General features: G+C 40.2%; 3 protein-coding genes across 3 annotated transcripts in view; 1 reads left to right on the forward strand and 2 right to left on the reverse strand.

Annotated features, from left to right (window-relative positions):
* Positions 1–10,674, reverse strand: part of Ccn — a 30,500-nt gene extending 19,826 nt beyond the window's left edge. Inside the window, exon 1 of the mRNA XM_066394130.1 lies at positions 10,508–10,674. The gene's annotated coding sequence lies outside the window, so the exon portion shown is untranslated. The remainder of the gene's footprint in view (positions 1–10,507) is intronic.
* Positions 10,675–11,708: 1,034 nt separating this feature from the next.
* Uvrag (UV-resistance associated gene) lies at positions 11,709–15,398 on the forward strand. Its single transcript, XM_066394662.1, has 10 exons — positions 11,709–11,939; positions 12,021–12,888; positions 13,086–13,322; positions 13,379–13,544; positions 13,600–13,779; positions 13,828–13,982; positions 14,273–14,512; positions 14,626–14,748; positions 14,843–15,088; positions 15,140–15,398. Exons 1-10 carry the CDS (start codon positions 11,835–11,837, stop codon positions 15,286–15,288), a joined length of 2,469 nt encoding a protein of 822 aa, XP_066250759.1. The 5' UTR covers positions 11,709–11,834; the 3' UTR covers positions 15,289–15,398.
* Positions 15,399–15,418: 20 nt separating this feature from the next.
* On the reverse strand, positions 15,419–17,147 carry LOC136411879 (tubulin polyglutamylase complex subunit 2). The gene is made up of 5 exons (XM_066394668.1): positions 17,027–17,147; positions 16,363–16,494; positions 16,029–16,305; positions 15,815–15,977; positions 15,419–15,741 (listed from the first exon to the last, which is right to left on the reverse strand). The coding sequence occupies exons 1-5, from the start codon at positions 17,116–17,118 to the stop codon at positions 15,419–15,421; spliced, it is 987 nt and encodes a 328-aa protein (XP_066250765.1). The 5' UTR covers positions 17,119–17,147.
* Positions 17,148–17,161: the final 14 nt, after the last annotated feature.

Consider the following 17,161-nt stretch of genomic DNA (forward strand, 5'->3'; position numbering starts at 1 on the left):
GTGGCGTATTATATGTTTCATCTCTTTTCTGATTCCAATGTCTTATCATCCTGTTTGTGAGGAAAAACAGTAAAATAATGATTCAAGTGGACCGAGATCTGGTCGCCTCAGAGGCCATTTAGTAGTTTGCAACAAGTTTTATTGATCTCGAAAATTAGCGAATATGCACATAATTAACATTACAAATAATTCAGACAGTGGACGTTGTCACAAATGCCCGGGAATGATAATTATGTCGTATCTACACATAGATCATTCGAGCTAATTTATTATTGTTATGTTGATTAAATTACATTAAGTTCGATGTTGCTGCGAATGGCTGGTACGCAAATTGCTTTGATTTTGTTAAATTTGATCAGTTTCGAAGCACTTAGTGAGGAGTTTATTTGAATATGCATTTTTCATTACTATCGTCTTTATCGGACGTAAAGACGTGATCAGTCACCGGGGCAATGAAAAATTGCACTTGATGTGCGATGTTTCCTTATCGTAAGTTGCAACACATATTTTATAGCAAGTTGACGGGCGCAGCTGCTCAGGGACACCTGAAGAACAGTCCAAACCCTCATTTCCCTCAATTTCTCTCTGCTTAGAAATTGATTTTCCCTTCTGGAAATATATCTTGGCTTTGGCAATAAGACAGCTTCTGGTGCTTTTTCCCTCATGACAATCGAAGGGGGAAATAAATGGCTTGCAGTTGATGTTCGAAACGTACATTATGGAGGTCTCTGGTGACACACAACGTTTCGAGGTTTAGACGCCAATTAGACCAAGTATGAAATCATCTAAGATTGGGTCTTAATTCCGTTTGAATAAATTTCCATTTAAATGGACAATTTAGGCGTCTAGATGGTGAGGTGTTTGGCGGATGTGCAGTTTACCTAAGAAATCTATGCGACGCCAACAATGTGATTGCTTGTACGCCACTGGGAGTTACAAGTAATGAAGTTCAAACATGCGGCTTTGATAACGTTCCTGATCATTTCTCGATGAAATGAGCAGAGGCGTCCTGGGCCAAACCTGCGGCTACGTCACTGGGCTTAGATGCGTCTAATTGAACCGAATTTGGCGAGTTTGTTTATCAAAAAGCCAATGCCGTAATCAAAGGCTTTCGAAACGGGTCATTTCAGGCACGCCTACATAACATTTTATTCAGAGTTGCTTTAACAATGTTGCCGGGATTGATCGATAACATATCGACGCAGGAATGTATGTCGCTATTACCTAAAAAGCACCTCTCGTAAAATTCGGTAAAAGCGCAAATTTTGCGAACGAAAATCCTTGATATTTAACTTTAATTAAGGGTCAGCGTGGGGAGTTGAACAAACTTAAACAGGACTAGGTATTGCGGCGTCACTTGCAGCTTCGATGATACGGCGAGGCGGTATTTCTGAAAAAAAACCTGAACTAACCTGAATCGGAGTTTTCCCCGAAATTAGCCATGCAGGGAAGTTTTGCATTTAAGGGATGTTGGAGCGCCCTTAACGGAGCAAAGAATTCTCCATATATCACGTTCATTTTTATCTTTCTGCAACTTAAATTTCCATAAAGTCCGCGCATTTCAGCAAAATTATGGAAACAAGTGGATGGTGAAATTAGACCTAAACATTATTCTTTGCCATGGACTTGCAAACGAGGTTTAACGAACTGAAGCCCACTGAATATCAAGAACATTTCAGAATTCTTTGGAAACTTTGGGCTGAAACCCCATTTAGCCATTTTCACCTCGCAACACCTTAATGACCCGCTTTGCAACGGCTCGACACAAACATTCAACGAAGTTATTTATAATACTTTAGCTATTAACATAAAATCAATAGTATATTGCATGCGGCATGAAGACTGTTTCATGCGAAATGGGGTGCAGTTTTTCGTTCTGTTTGCTCTAACACCTCAGGATCCGTGAGCGGAACCCCTAGAGGAATTATTTATGAGTTTGTGTATTTCATAAATCCCCTCTAAGAATATGTGATCGCTCATAATGCAGCAAAAACCATTTTAGACTGTTAGTGGTTTAGGATCAAATTAAACTTGTCATCTCGTCCGGATTGGCCCTTTTCAATGCCCAAATTTAATTATATTTCACTTCAGGTCAGGTCTTTGTCGAAGAAGGCAATTATTTGGGGATTATCATCATCCTTAAAGCTTCTCGATTACACCGGGGAAAAGTTGGTCAAATTAGAGCCTAATTGGTTCAAAAATTGCATTGTAATTTTCATATAGTACAGGGAATTTTGTTTGAAAACTCTCGTCCCTTGTCGGCCGGTAGAGAAAAGCATTCTACATGTTTCCAACAGCCGCAAGGCCTTGGTCCCGCAATTAAAACTTGCCATTTTAATGAGCTTTTGCTGTTGGCTGTATCAATATTGCAACTGCATGTACATGGCGTCGCAAAAACATACCGACAAGCTTTAAGGGGCGTTGGGGGACATCAATGCAAACTTTTTTCTTTAATTAACATACACCCGCAAAACAAAAATATACGTAAATTTCTCATTTGAAGAAATTACCATTTTGCATCGATGGATTGGAAGAAGAGATCCTGTAGCTTGGCCTGCGCGTTCTCCTGATCTCAACTCTCTGGATTTTCTTCCTTTGGGGTTATTTCAAATCTCTGATCTACGAAGGACCTATTCGTGATGAGGAAAATGTCTTAGCAAGAATAATTACCAGTTGCACACATCTAGAAGGTATTCCCGGAATATTTCAACGGGTCCGCGAGTCAATGAACCGAGTAATCTTTACATTGAAGCAAATAGTCAACATTTCGAACAATTGCTGTAAGCCATTGTTCATTTATTAATAAAACAACGTTACTAACACGAACAAAAACTGATTATAATAACCAAAAACCGTATTTTCGATGTCTTGTTGAGTGATAAATTGAAATAACCACTTTTTCTGCTCAAATGGCTCATTTGCGGGCATATGTTTATTGAAGAAAAAACTTTGCATTGATGTTTCTCACCACCCCTTAAAGTTTGTCGGTATGTATTTGGGACACCCTGTATTTTGAACTCCTTTGCCGCCGGCAATTTCGGTCGCAAACAGGCTGTTTTGTGCTTGCCGTTTTACCCAAATTTGCCTTCTGGGGACTTCAAATTTCACGGAAGACCTCGCGTGTGATACCAGTCATAGTCTTGATCGTTTATCGACATTTCAAAACAATAATGCTTCGTGTTATGGCTCTTTGGGGTTAATCGGCAGGAGGCATAACGATCCATTGTTGCCATCGAGGCTTTGTGCCGTAAAGGTGAACGAAAGCAAGTGGAATTGAGTCCCGTTTGTGGCTCTGAGATCAATGGAAACAATCGATGATTCAAAGGGAGAAGGATAACATCATCGAGAGGAAAACTAAGTTTTGTAACTTTTCAATTCGCTAGGTCTTTAAGGGCAAATTTCCGTATGACAGTGAGGGAGTTTAAAGGCGATTATCTGGGAACTCGTAAATTTGTCGTCACAGCTTCTGGGCCATAAAAACTCGATACAGTTTTACGGTCTTTTCAGTGCCTAAACTCAGCTCGACTATATGAACCGCAGTATTTGCTTATTTTATGATCAAGACACGATCGTAAATAAAATTATACACGAGTCAAGGGAATTTTTCTTCAAAAAACACCCACTTCAATGTAGATATTTTCCCAAAAAGAAATCAATATTTTTCGGCTATAATCTGAAAAGTAGATCCTGAAATTCAGAGGCGTAGCGATGTGAGCTACAGAACGCGAAAGAAAGGCAGATTATTCTTACCGCTCTGTATTTTGAAAATTTATGTGCTATTGGATGGGGGCACATCACCGTTTCTCATATATTTTGAAAATTCCATGGACTATCTGCGAAATACAGTTTCAAAAAATCGGATTTTTAAAGCCAGAGGCGGACAGCTAGGAAGACGAAAAAAATCCAGGGGAACCGTAGGGATTTGTGTCGCTGCGTATTTAAAAAATACCTTTCCCTTTCGGGGCAACGGACACGCCACTGATTTTCACATAAACTGAAAGTCTAAAGACTTTGCGCGTTCTTAAGTTTTGCGAAACGGGGGCTCAGTATGTTGATTTTTCCGAAATTTATCTGTTAAGAGGTAATCGCCAAAAATCATCTAGAGAGCCAAATGAAAAACGTCTAACTTCCAAATGAAAGATCTTCGAAGATTCATTTTAAAGCATTCCATGTGTAGGTTGCGAATCGAGGATTATTATGTCGGAAACAAAGCCAATAACGCTGAGAAACAGCGACGTTAGCAAATAGCTGCACTGTAGCTAGACCTAACTCAATTCCGTTCTCCGAACTTAAAATTGGATAAACCTTTTATATAAAAGTTCCCTCTAAACTCGGACGTCTTCGGGGAGCGCCGTTAATGGTATTAATTCGGAAACAGGATTATTTAACGGAGTTCCGTTAAAAGGCGGCTTTCGCCCTAAATGCAACCCCGGTTTTCGCTAATCAAAACAAATTCCTTTCAAGTTTAACAAGGTGTGTGGTGGGGAAATGCCTCCCACAGGTGCTGGTGAATGCGGAAAAACTTGGAGCAATCGAGGAGGTTCCCAGGGGAGTCAAGTTCATTTGTCTTATTTTTCGATCATCTCGAGCGTCCGCCTTAAGGCAACTCCGAATTATTCCGGACTAAAAAAGACGCTTTCAGAGTTTCATCATGGAGGGATATTTTTCTTAGTTTCTTGTTATGGGCAGCTATTGTTGTTCCCGAGCACTCTCATTACTGCGCTTTTATGGCAACGTCTATTGTTGCCAAATCTGGACCATACCAACTTCGACATTGGAAAATTTCAGATTTAATACTAGTGTCGAGCACATACTCACATATACAATCCAGGGAAAATGTGTCGCATTAGATGAGCCTAAATCAGAGGGGAAAATCCCTTTTTGATGTGGAAATTTATCATTTTTTTGCCCATTAAAAGCGACGCGGGTTTCTGCGTCGATATATTATCGACTAATCCTGGCAACATTATTAAAAGAGCCCGGAATAAAATGTCATTGCGCCCTTTGATTTCACGTATGAGAAGGGAAGAACCTCAAAGAAAAGGGGATGGAACTTGTTATTGCTTCAAGTTTAATCAAGGGCCACACACTGGTGCCCTGATATTATCCCTTTCAGAAGTCTCTGAGTACGACCCTGGCTTTTTGATAAACAAACTCAAATTTCAGCGTAATGAATCTCCATTTTTTCATACGCACATTTGAACTTTAATACTGGTACACCCCAGTGGCTTAGTCAAATAATGAAAATTTCTATGGATTTTCAAGGTATGCAAGGTGTCCCGAAGGCATGCTGAAAAACTTTAAAGAATAGTAGGAGGCATCAATGCAAACTTTTTTTTAATAAACGGATTCCCGCAAAACAAAAAAAATTACGTTAATTTGTCATTTGAAAAACCTCTCGATATGCACCGATGGAGCGGAAGAGGAGGTCCTGTAGCATGGCCGGCGCGCTCTCCTGATCTCAACACCCTGGATTTTTTCCTTTGGGGTTATCTCAAGTCTCCGGTCTACGAAACGCGTATTTGTAATGAGGAAAATGTCTTAGCAAGAATAATGGCCAGTTGCACACATCTAGAAGCTATTCCCGGAATGTTCCAAAGCGTCCGCAAATGAATGAACCGATGATGCAATCTTTGTGTCAAAGCAAATGGTCAACATTTCGAACAATTACCGTAAGCCATCGTTTATTTTTCAATAAAACAACATCGAACACGCACAAAAAGTGGTGGTATAATGGTCAAAACCACATAACCTCTTTTCTGCTCAAACAACAAAAATTCGTTTAAGAAAAAAGTTTTTATTGATGTCTCCCACCACTCCTAAAAGTGAATCGGTATATTTTTTGATCATCCTGTGTAAAAACCGTGTTAAATACATCCCAAATTTAAGCTCCAAATAATCGCTGAGGAACAAATTTTGGTGTTTATTAGTCGGTGAAGCGGTAATTAACGACCCTGCTTCCTACACCTGCGATTTGTTCCAATTTTAATCGTTGTTTCAAAGGGCCACTTCTTGGTGGATCAGCGGCGGAGGTGGGTTAATTTAGCAGCAATAAATTGCCAAAAGTCTTTTAAATGGGCCACTATCGCGGATTTCAATATGTCCCTGCTTGTCTCCGTCGCCTGCGGTTCGCTCCAGTTTAACAAGAAACTGTGTGTATAGAACGCTCCATTGCAGCACGAAATCGTTCTACCATTTTTCATCTGCCTTGACCATAATTCTTCATTACATATGTCCAGATTTTCGACACAAAATTAGTCTTGTTCCCCGACGTTTCAACTATTAGTTACAGCCTTCCTCAGTGCCGGATGATTCCGCCGTTAAACTCTGAATGATAAAATAATAATTCCGCCACTAAAGACACAAAACACGCTTATAAACTCCCTCCGGAAAACGAAGTTTACCTCGTCTTTATGAAGTTTTATCAGCTTTCGAGATATCGATCAACACTCTCGAAGGGGTCGTGTTGAAATAACTCCGTTATTCGACCTCGAGGTAATCTTTTAACCTCGCTTTTTGTTTTGCGACCGTCCGAGAGATAATTATAAACCTCCGAAAGTTGTTTGATAATCTGCCCCGGGGGAGGTTCAAATGCCACATGAGGTTTGAGCACTATGTTGGCTTATTAAGACAAATGACGCTGACTAAGCTGCAGGATGGCACAGCAGGAAAACGTCCTAATCTTTCCAACAAATTTATTTTTAATCCCGCCAACTCGTATGGAAATGTTCCCCGGATTTATGGAGCGTGATACCTCCGGCAAAAACGCCGTCTATAAAATATTTATGGATCACACAAAAAGCACGATTTCCACTACTTTTCATTCGGGCAAACACAAACGCAAAGGTTTGTGTGCGGCCTAATAGGATCTGTAATAATAATCACCCTTTTATTCTCAATTTGTAGAGAATATTGTGAGATAAAATCCGTGAAAGAAGGCTTAAATTGAGATTTTATGCAGAGACCTCGAGTTCCTCAAAATTTCCTTTGAAATTGCCCGATTTCAGTCTCAATTTATGGAGAAGAGGGTAACTTAAAAACGCTCGTAAACGCACTTACATTAAGATTCCGAGCGGAGACTTGAAGAGCCCCAAAACCTAAAGTTAAATTTCCAAATTTCCGTTCCAACATATAGAGAGTAGAGCGGCTTAAAAACCCCGCAAACCTGACTTTAATTGAGCTCGAAAACCCCAATTAATAGACAATAGATGAGTTAAAAATATCGAAAAACCTGCTTCCATTGAGCTTTTATGAGACGGGTTTGACGCCTCAAAATTTCTCTTGAAATTTCTCTGGAATTTCAGCCCTCAACTTATAGAGATTAATGTGTTTAAAGAGAGTTCCACGCTCTTAAATCCCACCTTGAAATTTTTCGATTTGTGAGTGGAGTGAGAGTGGAGCGGGTTAAAACCCCTCAAAACTTCTATTGAAATTTGCCGAATCCGGTCTCGATTAGAAGAGTTAAAGCCCCTAAAAACTGCCCATAAATGGGTTTCCTTAGAGCGCTTAAGCCTCCTCAAAATGCCCCTTAAAATTACCCTATTTGCCAGATTCCTTTAATTTTTTATAGAGGATAAAAACCCCTGGAAATCTGATTTCTCCTTTCAAAAGAGGTTTTCATTCGGGCAAACACAGACGCGAGGGTTTGTTTGCGGCTCAATAGGATCTATAATAGTAATCCCTCTTGAACCAGCTAATTAGACCACAATAATGGAAACTCTGTGTCCAGGGGGATTAATTATTTACACCCCCAAAAAAGCGGGTCCTAAACACCGACCAGGACGGGACAAATGGAAATTTTAAGACAAAAACTTAAATCCGAAAACGTAATCAGGCAGGGGATTAGCAAAAAGTCCCCTGGTGAAGATAACGCAAATGTAAATAATAACAGGGGGTTAGCGTATGTAGCTATGTGGCTAATGATAGCTAGGGGGTGTCCCTGATTGCGGAGATTATCTAGAGTGATGAGGGTAATGCAGAAAATCTTTCCCAACTAAACTGAAACTATTTCACTAAATTACCAATAACCGCGGAATGACTGAAAAGGGAGGGAAACTTTGAATAACTGCAGAGATCGAAAATCCACCCTAAACATCCCGCTTGGGGGTTGCTTCGGCCTAAAACGAAAATCTAATTAATTTCGCTGCAGACGTGCAGGCACTAATTGCAAATGGCAGCTTGTTGCTTGGACAATGTCCATTGCTTCAAACCAAAGGAATTGAATTTGCTGCCAATTCGTGCAGAGGCAAGAACAAAGTACTTCGTACACTCTTTTAATTGAATTTGACCGTAAATACTCTTCAGGGGAATTTACTACAATTGAACTCAACTAAAGGCTTTCTACGCCGGATTTGCGGCCACAACTGCCACTTGACAAATCCGAGGAAAACTGGCAAATTCCGGCTTTCACTCACACACTAAAAACCGCCTTAAGACAGGATATTGCAGTTTACCTAACAGAAGCTATTTACCAAGTTCCTGTTTCGCCTCGAAATCCCAAGAGACGGTTGCAACGCTGTAAGCCCCGGCGGCCATTTTTTAAAGTGGTTTTCTCGGTTTGCTCTAAATGCAACTCCTGTTTATTGAGCCTCTGCGTTTCTCTGTATTAAACTCGCTTCTGGATTAAACTCGAAGTGGATGTAGCCACCGCAACTCTATTCGAGATAATGCAACAGCTCTAAGTGCCAGGTAGACAAGTGGCAATTGACATGACAGCTTTGACAGGTATCACGTGCTACTGAGACCCGAAGCTCCTCGAATTTGAAGTTGGAACTGACTGATATTTTCTCGAAATTATTTTATAGAGAGAATTTGTGGGGAACGCTGCGGCTTCGAGACGCTCAGAAACTCACTTTAATTGAGGTTTAGCAAATACTCTTAGAACCACTCAAAATTTGCAATAAAATTTCCCAATTTAATCTAAGTTCACAGAGAATATTGGGTGTTATGAATATTCGTCAAGAACTGAGCAGCCCGAAAACTTCCCCATTTTCATATTCTCGAAGGAGCGTCTAATCATGCTCTAACTTTAATCACAACTGCTCCGCTGCCGAACTAGTTCGATAGAGAATATAATCCCCATTTCAACTTTGATTTTCTAATGAAAAACTCTTTTTCCTTCTCAGTACAAAACAACGAGGCATTGTCACCAATAAAACGTGTCTAAACTTGAGTTTTCCACTAGAGAATATGCTAAATTATCACTTTAACAACTCGTCGATGCAGCAAACTTTCGTCCAGTGCCTCAAATCGTTCGTGTCTGGCTGTAACTTCGCAGCACATTTAAAACCAGAGAAAACCGCGAAATAACCCCTTACGACACGGAGCTTTAATGAATCAATCGGAAAAGCCTCCTCAAATAAATCGATTTATCCTCCATTTATGTGTACAGAGAAACACAAATAATATCTATCTGAACTAACTTCATTATTCAACTTCAACATTACATTACCCACACACCAAACTTAGATGTGATTGCGTGTACTCGTATGTGTTCCGATGTATGTAATAACTTATTCCATTTAACTTTAAAATTAGATGCTTTTATATGTACGGAAACTTTAGTGGAATTTATTATTAAATATGGAATGGAGTCACTACAACAAACAGCTCAATCGGACTCAGTGAGGCCTCAGAGGAACCAAGAAATTTCAATATGATAACTTAGATTGCTCGGGACGTTTTAGAGTGATGTAGAATGAGAGTTTACGAATTATGCAAACTCAGTTCCCCCCTCTAAAAGCTATTGGGAGGCTCAGAACAGCCTCAGGATGCGAAAAGCAATTTTTAGTTTCAGTTTCAGGGTATGCAACTTTAACGTTTTTTTCTGAGTTTCACCCCGCACTCAATATCTCTCTAGGAGGGTCAGAAAGGCCTCAGTGTCGCTAGAGTGACCTTTCTGTACCTCACTATTTCCTGTGGAAAGCCCTTAAGGTGCTCAGAAAATCTCAGACCAATGAAAATAACACTTCGGACTTATTAATCTTCCAGAGCGATGAGGGATAGGAGTCCTTAAATTTTTATAATAAATTATACGTTACGCTACGCATTTTACCGGTTTTATACGCGACGTTTTCCCTGAATAAGACATTACGGAAGATGCTAAAAATGATTGAGCCTAAAACCGTTTCCTCTGAGTTAATAATAGAGTATATCTGGAAAGGTTAAAGTGTGGGTTTCTGTTGCTCAAAGGGAAATCCCCTTTAAATGTTAACGACAATGGCAGCGACTTTTCACGCCAGGACTCTCATTTTCAGCTTACACTAGTCCTAATCCCACTTCCAAGACAAATAAGGCGTAGATATCTATTTATAAGTAAAGAAAACTGGTGCCGCAACGTCACGGACGTAAAATATGAGATTAGATTTATCAATGACAAAGAAAGGGTCCTGCGAAAAATTCGGTTTTTAGGACGAACCTGAGCCTGTTTCATTCTGTTTTTTTGAGAATAATGGATTGCTCTTCAGATGGCCCTTCACGTGTGGGTAAAAAAATAACTTGAACTTACCCTCTTATGGGGGCGATTCGCGCTGGTTCAAAGTTCAATCATGCCAACAGACCGGAAGGGCGGCAAAGTTTAAATCCGAGTCACGTGACACGATTCACCACTCTCGGGCGATCGGAATGGATCGGCAGCGACGCTGTTACGTGGGGCGACGCCGGTTGACGACTGAATATTTTCTTTGGGGGGTGAAAACTGATGTCTCGGTCTTACGCATGAGCTTTATATGAGGTAGATACCTATTAAAGTTTTTTTATTGAAAATGGTGAAATGTGTAACGAAGGAAATTAAAGATTCGGGACCCGTCCGGGAAACGAACCTGGCTGCTCTTGTCCAAATAAAATATTTTCTTATTTCCCCCGATTCTCTAATGCAGAGCAATCCGGATCCTCGGAAAATTTAATTTTCCCAAGCTTAAAACCTTTTTATATCTATTTAGAGGGAAAAGTCGACGTCCACGTCTCAACGAAGTTTTTCTTTTTGATTGAAAACATTTCTCATTTTTCTTTGTTTTGCCGTTAGCAAGCGAATGTTTCTCATTGGAACATTCATAAATCTCAAATCTATTCGTTTTAATTAAGGCAGCAATTGCACGTATGGGCCGCAGATGGTAAACATGGTAATCACGGACGCAAGAACCGAGAATTTTATCATGATAAACTACATAGCGGCGTAAGCCTTTGAACTGGGGTAATCAACAATGAAAAGGGCCCATTGGAAGGGTTTATTATTAATTAAGCGTCGGTTAGACCTCTAAACACAAAATCGATCGATAAACCCCCGAAGAAAACTTCCAATACATTTCCTACCCTCATCAAGAGTATTTTCTAATTAACTAAAATAAATTACATTTCATTCATTAGTTTCAGGCCTAATTAATAAAAAATTATTATAAATAATTTACAATCCTTCTATGCGTTGAAATATGTTAAATTAACTGGAAAATTCACACCTACCTTAGTCGCCATCTTCCCCATCCCTATTAAAAGCCACATAGTTCATTCCTAATATGATACCTCAGTACCATCTATATGTCTCTGTCTCAACATCCCCAATACAATCTAATCAGCTGTTTTTGACAATGACAATGACACTTCGCTTCAACACTAAACAATTATAATTTTTCCAGAATTTCTGTGGGGAAATACAAAATTTACCCATTTTTCTCGATAAATTTAGAACAAAACGCGTGCTTGAGGTCTCAAAGACGCCTTAATTATCAGTGTAAAAGGGCGTAGCCTCATATTTGATACTATAATCGTAAATTTTTGCGTTACAGTCTCAAGAGGGTAATGTTCCTTCACCTGGAAACTGGAAGAATTGGGGTGTTATCATGGATAAACCCTCGGAATTCGCCGATTCCATGAATTTTACCGCTGCTGAGTTTGCTTTGGGCCGGCAAAGATGCCGCAAATGGGCCTGTCTCATCACCCAGCAGGTAAGTGCCTCCCAGTCAACTCATACTAACAATCTGGATGTATTTCCTGTTTATATCCACTCATTTTTTTGGTGCTTCTAGCTCCGGCTGCGTCACATCTACCAAATCTTCACCTATAACATTTCTGAGGACCATAAAGCCTTTTATTATTTCACCTTACATAACACCCCAATGTCCTCCCCCTTCTATACTAGCGAACCTGTACAAGGTCAACACCCTAAATGGGGAGAGCTCCGCTTCAATCCTTTTATCCAAACCAACTTGTCTGGGATAGTACTAAGGGTGTGGAAGGCTACCAAAAATGGAGATCAAATCATCTTGACTTGGGGTGTGAATTTCTCAGGACTTGTTTATCTGGGCAACAAAATTACTGTTCTGCAGCCCAAATATTTCAAAGCCAACACTGTGATCTTCTTCATGCAGGGTGCTTACTTTACTAGTCAGGATTATGTGCAAATGGACCTTGAAAAACCTTTGCCCTTCCAGAAAAACTTGAATTTGATAGAAACAGCTCGTAACGAGCAAGTTTTATATAGGAGAGTGGCAGTAAAAGCTCCTAAAGGAGAGGTAGCTATTAGCTATACCTTAGAAAAATTGAGAAGATTGCAGGAGCTGCAAAGGAAAATTAATAGCAAAAAGGAGGATGTTAAAAACGTCAAAGAAAAGATCAAAAAGTCATCTGAAAGAGAGCAGGAATTGGATCATTCACAAGTTTTGAGCAGCAGCATTAGATATGCTCCTCAGTTGCTGACAATGAATTCACTGAATAAAATGTTGCATGAGAAACCCACGAAGCTTGAGCGGGAGCAAATGACTGAATTTAGCAGGAAGATAGAGACATGTCGATTCAGACTAAGACTGCTTTATGAGGAGAAGGACAAGATGAGTGCCAATTTTAGGAGATTGAAACAGATAGAAGTTAAATTGGTGGAGGACAATGAAGAGAAAAGTAAGTTGTTTTTATTTAGATTTTTTCCATAATTTTTTAATTGCATTTTGACCATTTTTTTATTCATCTCATTTCAATTTTCCACATGTGGGAAGTACAATAAATTTCCTTTAGTGTTTGTGGTGAGATAATTAAAAAAAAAATTGATTACACCTTTATTTTCAAATTCTCAAGCATAGATTTCTCTTTTTTTGCAGACTCCAATTTAATGTCACTTTACCATATCCTAAGCAAAGAATCTCATCAATGGGATGAGTACAAACGAAACACTTCCCAGCTTAAAGAATACTCCCTATTAGTCAGTGAACAGCTGTGGCTAAGGCAACATGATCTTTTGAAAGAGCTACTCTTTATCTATCCTATTGACAAACAAATCAATGAGAACAAGTATACCATGCTGGGTATACATCTGCCTGACTCAGAGTTGCTTCTTGGTAAGAAATATATAGATATCACTTGAAACTCATTTTGCCAAAAGTCAAATTGTTAGATTGTCAGGACGCAGGCGTGTCAGTCGTGCTAGGCTACGTTTGCCACGTCCTGGTCATGTGCTCGATGATCCTGCAAGTTCCTTTAAGACACCCAATGAGGCACTTCGGATCTAGATCGCTGATCTATGATCAGGTTTACCCTGACGTTCCAGATAAGGAGCGCGAGTAAGTGATTTAATTAAAATTTGGCTGTAGATTAGCTCCAGATTTGCGTGCATAGATTCCCCCTCTACACCAAAGGCAGAGACCGCGCCCATTTCAGCTACGCAGTATTCCTCCTCAATAAAAATATCAGCCAACTCAGATGGTACCTGCACCACAAATTGACGGTAGATTTAAAGGAAACGCTGAAGCATCTGCGCAGCTTTTTATTAGGAGACGATTTGACTGATAAACTAAGGTAAAAAGGTCATTAAGTGTTTACAGGTGACACTGACAATTTTTACAGGTACGCATCTCATCTCAAAACTGACAGGTCTTTCACATCCGCCGATGTCACCAGTGGGACGTTAACAGGTGACAGCGCCGTGTCATTGGACAGGTTGGTTAGCCCGTCATCTGTTTCTAGCCTATCGAGTTCTAACTTAAACGACCCGTTATTAGGTAAAAAAAACCAAGAGCACTTGTTGTGATGTTGTTGTTTTTTTTTATTAATTCAAATGTAAAGAGTGATCATTAAATTAACCGTAAACGTAGCGCGTTGATTAAACCATGTATTTACCATCAAACTTCTAACAAATAGGTGACAGCTCATGAAATTTTCCAAGACATGCCTTTGATATTTCAACCGCCTACTTGAGGTTTTTTTGTAATGATCATTCTGTATTTTAGTTTCGTTTTTTCTGTATTTGTTTTGTTAGTGATTGAGATGTAACTGCAAAATTTTCTTCTAGACAAAATTCAGGAGGAAATTAGAAGGGAACGTCTAGTGCCCGAGCGCAGCTCCGGCGCCCAGCCGAAAAAGTCCTTCAATATTTTTAAATTGTCTCCGAAGCGTGGCAGAAAGGAACGCAACACCAAGGGATCGAGCGAGGTGTTGGCAGTACCAGAGGCGTATCTGAATCGGCAAATCAGTCAGGATTTGTTCCATAGGTGCGCCTCTGGCGGATACCGATTTGACGATAAGGGCAGCGGTAGGTCAAATACGAGTCTAAGATGGCCTCAGCGATACACATAACGTTGGTTTTCAACGGTGGCCATATTGGATTCGTGTTTATTTTATTTATTTTTCAAGTGTTTATTTTAGTTTTGTTCAATGTTTTTATGCCTTCAGTCATCAAGGAAGAGAAATCCATTAGAATTGGACTAGGAATTGAGGAGATTAAGTCAATTCATGTGAGCTACATCCATTCGGACTCTATAGAAGAAGGTAAATTAGTGAAATTTTTATTTTGAATTGAAATTAGTTTTTAATATTCAATTTGATAATTTCCTATCAATTTTCCCTACACTTGAACTTTCAGGTACAGATCCACTGGATCCCTCGTCAAACCTCGATGCCTTGGCGCCCTCGCGTTCCATTAACATCAATCGGGATGCAATTCCGTCCTCCTCTTGCCCTCGAATTAGCCGCTCTGTGGATTCTTGCGTCGATGACGACTCCTATAGGGACCTCGCCTCCTGTGATAGAAACAGCACTAGTGATATTAGTTTTAGGGATGTCCCGGTGTCCCTCGGAGAGCCACGTCTCTTGGAGCAGTGGCTTTCAGGTAAGGAAGTCCTTCGCAAATTCTCAAAATGATGTAAAAATTGTCCTCTAGGCGATTCTGCTCTTTTCGCTTCGGGGGATTCCAAGGAGTGTTTGCGCGTGTCTTTGCGGGACGTGTCCAGTCCTTTGACCGAGAGAACTAATCGCCTGTTATCCAGTAATCAGTCGTTTAATTTGGTGCGCCATAGGCCACTGGATTAAGACCCCAGAAGTTGCCAAATTTCACGATTTTATAGTGATGCTTGTAGTGAGGGTGTTGACATGTGCAAAGTTGACTCACATTCGAAATGAGATATCATAATTTATTTGAAGGTATGAATTTATCGTATATTCACACACCCTTTTTATTCTTGCAACTCACGGCCCTCCTTGGAACAGCCTTGACCTTCTGTCTCTCCCGCAGACTTCTAACGTCTGGTTGTCGCATGTTACTCTGGGCCCGCTCTGCGGGTAGCACCATATTACTTCCACTTTGCGCCATTGTAAAAATATTAGAATCGACTTTATTAACGTGCTCGATACAGTATTTGTAGCTGTGCACATCCACCAAGTTCCGATCGTCCGCTAGGACCCCTGGAGCGATCACGTTGAATATTTCTCTTGTCCATTCGGGCACGCCCTCTTTGGAGTATGCATATTGCCAGGAGGGAATACCTGGAAACAAAGGCTTATTGACCTAAGGTTAAGTAACGCCGGATGAGTATATTATGAAATATACGATTTTCACCTAAATGAGCGATGCACATGCGGAAATACGTGGTAAAATCCTCCGCCAAAAATGTGAATTGCTTCTGTCCGCTGCAATAGAACCAAATGGTGGGTGCTGAGTAGGAGGTGGGGTAAACCAAAACCACGTTGACGTTTTCGTCCACATTTGCCAGCTCAAAAACCTGCACGAACCTACATTTTCCCTTTCTTCAATAAACTAATGACGCTTATACCTTGCTCTCCCTCGACAAAGTGAGCGTCCAAGTCTTCCCAACGCTCTGAACCTGTGCGCTATTCTTGGTTTCATACCCGAAAGCCCTGGTAAGCTCAGTTAGAGCGTTTATCTGGATCGATCCCAGTCTGAAATCCTTCTCCTCATCGTTAGGGCTGCGGTAGTCATAAGAAAACTCGTAGGTGAAAAGGAACCCGTTAGTGGAGGAGAAAAAGGAGCGCAAATCTTCCGGGAGGATCACTCCATTGTTGTGTTCCCAAGCTCTTATATCCGCTTGCCTGTGGATCGATTTAAATGCATTCGGGGATCTCTAAGGCGAGGTAGGTACCACCAACCGCACTCCAGATATGCGTTTGAGGGTCAGTTTGGACACGCAAGGGCTGCGTTCCAGGACTTTGGAGAGACCTAGTAGCAGATTCTCGTAGAAGGAGTCTTCCGATACTTTATCCACCACGAAACCCATTTTTCTGGAAAAGGTGAAGCCACGAAGTCGTAATACAAAGGTGACGGAGCGTACTTTTATTTTTAAGAAGGCGCATATCGAAAGTAGTAATTTGTGCGGTCAGTTCGCTTTTTTTATCTGTAGAATGTACCTAATAAGATTATGAGAATTTTAATTCTGCTCGAAATTAAGCATACGAGAAAACTTTGGAATGTCTAAAAAAAATGTACTCATTGTCTACATTCTATACACGTTCTAACGTCATTCTGATTACAGATACTTTATTTTTTCGTCGTGGTGACGTTTGTATTACAATACTTACTATCAAGATGGCGCCCCAAACAATTTCCAATAATTTCGATTTATTTATTTTTTTCCGCTAAGATTTATTAAAATATAACTTCTAAAATAGTTTATAAAATTAACACGAAGGCTGTTAAGTGTTTTTAAAGAAACATTATTGGAAACAAGCGTAAAAAGTGCAAGACAAAGGCTCCCTATACTGCCCTACGCTTGGGGTAAGTGTTGTGCATAAAATCGCTACTTTAACCACTTACCTAAAGGATGATAATATGTAATTTTGGTCAAACAAGGCCTTATTGAAGCTTCGCCGTATCTTATTATCGATAAAACTGCATGATGATCGCATAATCAATAACGGAAAAATTCCCGCCGCGAGTTCATATCGTTCT

This window comes from Euwallacea similis, chromosome 10 (assembly GCF_039881205.1).
Source record: "Euwallacea similis isolate ESF13 chromosome 10, ESF131.1, whole genome shotgun sequence".
Classification (NCBI taxonomy): domain Eukaryota; kingdom Metazoa; phylum Arthropoda; class Insecta; order Coleoptera; family Curculionidae; genus Euwallacea; species Euwallacea similis.